Genomic DNA, 5,455 nt, shown 5'->3' with positions numbered 1-5,455 from the left:
TTATTTTGAGTACAGTGGGGAAGGGTTGGAGCCTTTGTTAAAGGCTAAGTTCATCTTTCTGATCATGTTTTATGTTACATCCATGTTTAGTGTTCAACATAAAACATGGTCAGATCGCAACCACCGCCCCCCCCTTATGATTGCAGTTGCAATCAGGGATGCACTGATACTGATACCAGTTTCGGTATCAGTGTTGATACCGAGTATTTGGGCGAATACTCATACTCACCCAAATGCTCATACATACCCTCGATACCAGAACCTCTGGTTAGAGGGAGATTTCCTCTGACCTGCAGGGCCACGAGGGAACATGGAGCCAGCTTCCCGGCCAATCAGGAAGCCGGGCGTTGGGTAGTGATCCACCTCCCGGCTTCCTGATTGGCCCGGGAAGCCAGCTCCATGCTTATTGGCTGGCTCGATGCTAAGTGGTGTGAAAGGTAGCTTCCCACCCAATCAACATGGAGCCAGCCAAACAGCATGGAGCCAGCTTCCCAGGCAATCAAGAAGCCGTGTGGTGGGAAATTACATGACAGATAAATATCGGTACTCATACTCAATACTGAAAAACCGGTATAGGTTCATCCCTAGTTGCAATGCTTTACTGGCACTTAAGGAAAAAATAATAACTGTACATTTTTGTTTTTATGAAGAATTGTGGAATTATTATTTTTTTTTAAAGGTGGAGTTTTATTTGTTGTCCATCTCCCCATGGCAGATTCTTACTTACTACATTTCCTAGTGATCTTTATCACTGAAACAGAATAAAACAAGAAATAAAAATGTACTGTTGTCACCAGAACAGTAGGTGAAGGGAAATCTTCAAATGAGGTCACCAGTTCAATTTGTTAAAGGTGGAATTTCCCTGTAACTTTAGGGAGATTTCAGTTTTCTTCCCATTGTATTTCTGTGACAGAATGTGAGAAGTCTTACCAGTGGAAACACAATCATAAGAAGCCGATAAGGTTCTAATCTTCCTTACTCAATTCAAAACTGGAAAAGTTGAGAATTAAAAGATCATAAATCATTTGTACATTTTGTGTTGTTGATTTGTTTCTTAATAAGAGTAATGGAAATATTCAAATATGACGGTTTGTTTTTGCTTTACAGATTTTTCAGGGTCAGCGATGCATGTTTAGAAGAGCTCTTGGTTATCTGTTGCATAATGGAAGCTAAACACTCAATTTATTTGCATCATTGAAGTGTCTTCATTTTCTGACTGGAGAGTTGATTCACGGACAATCCCGCCAAGATGAATTTTTCAACAGATTTAAGTAATCAATCTATTAATGACAACATGTCTGGAATGCTGTCTTTGGATGAAGACTGTGCTTTGCCACTTGCAATTGTGTTTACTCTATCATTGGCCTATGGAATTGTTATGATACTTGGAATCTCTGGAAATTTGGCTCTCATCATCATAATTCTAAGGCAAAAGGAAATGCGCAATGTGACTAATATCCTCATTGTAAATTTGTCATTTTCTGATCTACTGGCAACAATAATGTGTCTCCCATTTACTTTAGTTTATACCCTGATGGATCACTGGATTTTTGGAGTGGGTATGTGTAAACTGAACGAATATATACAGTGTGTCTCAGTGACAGTCTCCATTTTCTCTCTGGTTCTCATTGCCATTGAGCGTCATCAGCTGATCATAAATCCTCGTGGTTGGAGACCTAATAATAGACACGCTTGTGTTGGAATCACAGCAATATGGATTGTAGCCATGGCTGCTTCTTTGCCATTCATGATGTACAGTTCCTTAACAGATGAACCATTCAAGAATTTAACGATTGATTTATATATTGGTAAATACGTGTGCCTTCAAGAATTTCCAGATGAAAAATTCAGACTTACATACACAACTTTGTTGTTTGTTGTACAATACATTGGACCACTTTTCTTTATTTTCATATGCTATACTAAGGTAAAATTTTAGTTTTCTATGTTATATTATTATAAGTATTCAGCTATTATAGAAGCTTCATACTGCTATTTTTGTGGTCTCTTATTATATTCTCTGCCAAGCATTCCGGAACATTTTGCACCACAGCTGGCCGCACCATTTGTGCAAGTTTTTCAACTGTTGCGTTGCTAGCGTTTGTAAAAGACCCCCCAAACCATATATTTTTCTGTAAGCGTAGGCTCGGTAGAATAAAAAGATGGGGCTACTAAATTTGTAGGCCCTGTGATAATTGCACAAATGTTTCTCAAATTAATATTAAACCGATAAAAATACACAATTCAATTGATAAACCACACTAAAATCAGTATTAGTGCACAAAAAAAATATTTTTTGACTAAATCTAAAAGATAAAACTGTATTGAGTTAATAAATAACAAATATTTAGAAATTTGAAATTGCGCCTTTTTGCAAAAAGGTAATAAAATGAAGGAACGCAAAACTGTAAATAAGCGACTTATGTTAAAAATTGTTTTTGCGCTATGTTGGATGTTTGTGTTGTGATAAAATGATACAGGCGTATATTTAATTGCAACACAAGGTATCACAATGCACGGCAATGCGTCACAAAGCTTTGCCATGCGCTGCCACAGTTACATTAATGTTGTTTTTTAAAGAAAAAAAAGTACTGCACTGCGATGCGTTATATATATATATTACTGTTGGGGGGGCTATGGTGAAATATCTGGGGTCTAAACAGACCCCTGACATTTTCCTTTTGAAACAGAAAAATAAACTAAGGACGCAGAGTCCTCCATTTCTTTTTCTGCACTAAATGATGCACTGTGATGCATTCTAACAACGCACTGCAGTTCAGGTGCATGGTGTACACGTTTTTTTATTAGTTACTTTTTTTACAAATGTATTTATTTTTTAATAATTTTTTTTACTGTTAGGGGGCTTCGGGGAAATATTAGGGGTCTAAACAGACCCCTGATATTTCCCTTTTGAAATAGAAAAAGAAATTGAGGAAACAAGAGTCCTCAATTTCTTTTTCTGCAGTCTCAGCAATAAATGTTAAAATATTTACTATCAAGCAGCTTATAAATGGGGAGGAGCCTCTGTACAGAGTGCTTCTCCTCATTCAGAAATCATGAATGAACCGGAAGTGATGTAAATCACATCCTGTTCATTCATACTGGGGACACATAGTACTATGTGTCCCCAGTTATTTACAAACACTGGAGTGATCAGACGATCACTCCGGTGTTTGCTCTGCACACGCGGATCGTTAAAAATTTCTGCTAATTACCGATCCCCCGTTCAGCCACGCACAGAGCCGCAGTCATCCAGAAACTGACAGGATGACAGCGGCTCCGATCTCCACACCGTCCTGCATAAATGCAAACTGTCACAGACAACACATATAAATATGTCTGTCTATAACATATCATTATTTACTTATTATTACTTGTGTTTCAAACTTAAAGCAGTTCGACTTTAAGCAGAGATTTGTTTATTACTTTTGATGGTGACACATAATGGTTTTAATGCTTCCAGCCATCAAAATACTCTTTCTGTCTCTCCCTATCTCTGTCTTTTGTTTCCTACAACAAAGTTCAACTTCAGTCATAAATGTGTGTTTCTTTTCCTTTTTATAAGTAGTTAAAGTCCATGTTTTATGATAGTTAAGAAACAAATTCAGCACAAGGAAGTCATAAAATTATTTGATTTCTTGTATCTTGTTCACAGGTTTATATGACATTCTTTATTCCATTTTTCTTCATTGCTTCAGGGAGCTTTAGACACAGAGTGTATATTGTGTGTACAGCAATGCACTCCTATTTATTCACAGCATCTCTTTATCAACAAAAATAATTGTTTTGCTGGTATGAGCTTAATAGTACACGTAGTGTGTTAATTTTTTTTAAATTAATATAATTAGTACTGAAAAAAAACCTAAAAACAAGCATTTGACTCCTTTATGCTTCAACTTTTTTTATTTCCTCCAAATTTTATTGGTGAACCCTAAAGCCCTGGTGCCTAATCTCTGGCCTGGGTCTGGCTTCTGCTAATTACATTGTTTAGTTTTGTAACTTTTCTGTGCCGTTCATTCTCTTTCCTCTTTTTTGTCCCCCCTTCTGACTTTCTATATTGGATCTTGCTAAGAGGGATACCAGTGTGTGGGCTGTAGGGATCACATATGTGGATGCACTGATTTGTAAAGAGGCTGTATGAGCAGTGTTCTCTAGCAGTCTCAAGTAGTACAGTATGTCCCCAGTCTTTAATCACTCCTGTAGCATATGTGCAGTCTCTGATCATTTACTCTATTATTTCCACATTCTTTTCTATAGCATTTCCCACAATGGCTATTGTGTGTGGTCCTTTGGTGATGTAAGGGCCTAAACTCCACCCTAAAACATCTTAGTCATAATGAGCAAAATTGAATAACAATCCTGTCAAATGGGCTCTACCAAAAGCATTCCCTTTTAAGTAAATTTTGATGAAAACTGGTTCAAGGATGGCACTAAGAAGTACTATAATTCTCTACTGGAACAAGTGTATTGTTTGAGGTAGAGTAGGAAATGAGAGTAAGGATGCAATTGTTCTTAACATTATATGTCAGAAAAGGCAAAATGTACTGACCATTTTTTAATCTTTCAGATATTCCTCAGATTAAGAAGAAGGAACAGCATGATGGACAAGATGAGAGACAATAAGTACAGATCCAGTGAAACAAAGAGAATCAATATCATGCTTTTGTCCATTGTGGTTGGATTCGCTCTGTGCTGGCTGCCATTCTTCATCTTCAACTTGGTGTTTGACTGGAACCACGAGGCTGTTGCTACATGCCACCATAACTTGTTATTTTTGATCTGTCATCTAACAGCTATGATTTCAACATGTGTTAATCCAATTTTTTATGGTTTTCTCAACAAAAACTTTCAGAGGGACCTACAGTTCTTCTTTAATTTTTGTGATTTTAGATCTAGAGAAGATGACTATGAGACTATAGCGATGTCTACCATGCAAACCGATGTTTCTAAAACATCTTTGAAGCAAGCAAGCCCAATAGCATAAAAATGGAGAACCAATCGCCTGATAAATGGCAGTTAGTGTGTTGGAAGTCTATGTCCAAAAACAAGCACAAATCCATAGCTTAAGGCTTACTCATCATCACGCAGCATTTCAGCATTTGTGTTTTTGAGACCTGTGATCATCATTATTTTATAGGGACTTTCATATTTTAGAATTTTGTCGACAGTTAAATTCATACATTTTATTATGCTTTTGTATGATGGCATTTATTGCCATATTGTTATACATTGTCATTCTACTGTGACATGTTTTAATTTTATTTATGTGAGTAAGCGTGGCTTTTGGCACACAGAACAACTTAAAATACATTTCTCACCCAAAACTGTGAATGTTACACTCTTTTATACCCTAACACTTTGTCTGTTCACTGAAAAATAGCTATGGTATATTAGATGTTATATTTATTATAAATGTTACTTTTATACATATTTTATTAGATTTTAATATATATAT

General features: G+C 36.4%; 1 protein-coding gene across 1 annotated transcript; it reads left to right on the top strand.

Moving 5' to 3' along the window:
• The first annotated feature begins 1,125 nt into the window (after positions 1-1,125).
• Positions 1,126-5,108, top strand: NPY1R (neuropeptide Y receptor Y1). Its single transcript, XM_018563912.1, has 2 exons — positions 1,126-1,927; positions 4,568-5,108. Exons 1-2 carry the CDS (start codon positions 1,250-1,252, stop codon positions 4,982-4,984), a joined length of 1,095 nt encoding a protein of 364 aa, XP_018419414.1. The 5' UTR covers positions 1,126-1,249; the 3' UTR covers positions 4,985-5,108.
• Positions 5,109-5,455: the final 347 nt, after the last annotated feature.

This window comes from Nanorana parkeri, unplaced genomic scaffold (assembly GCF_000935625.1).
Source record: "Nanorana parkeri isolate BGI_ZX_2015 unplaced genomic scaffold, ASM93562v1 scaffold710, whole genome shotgun sequence".
Lineage (NCBI taxonomy): Eukaryota > Metazoa > Chordata > Amphibia > Anura > Dicroglossidae > Nanorana > Nanorana parkeri.
The sequence above is the reverse complement of the archived record's forward strand: the minus strand, read 5'-3'. Positions and strand labels throughout refer to the sequence as shown.

What these genes read in the sequence shown, in the direction of transcription:
- NPY1R (XM_018563912.1), top strand. Translation starts at nt 1,250, where the DNA reads ATGAATTTTTCAACAGATTTAAGTAATCAATCTATTAATGACAACATG. An exon ending in TTTTCATATGCTATACTAAG is followed by an intron (nt 1,928 to 4,567) that starts GTAAAATTTTAG and finishes TTAATCTTTCAG; the next exon opens with ATATTCCTCAGATTAAGAAG.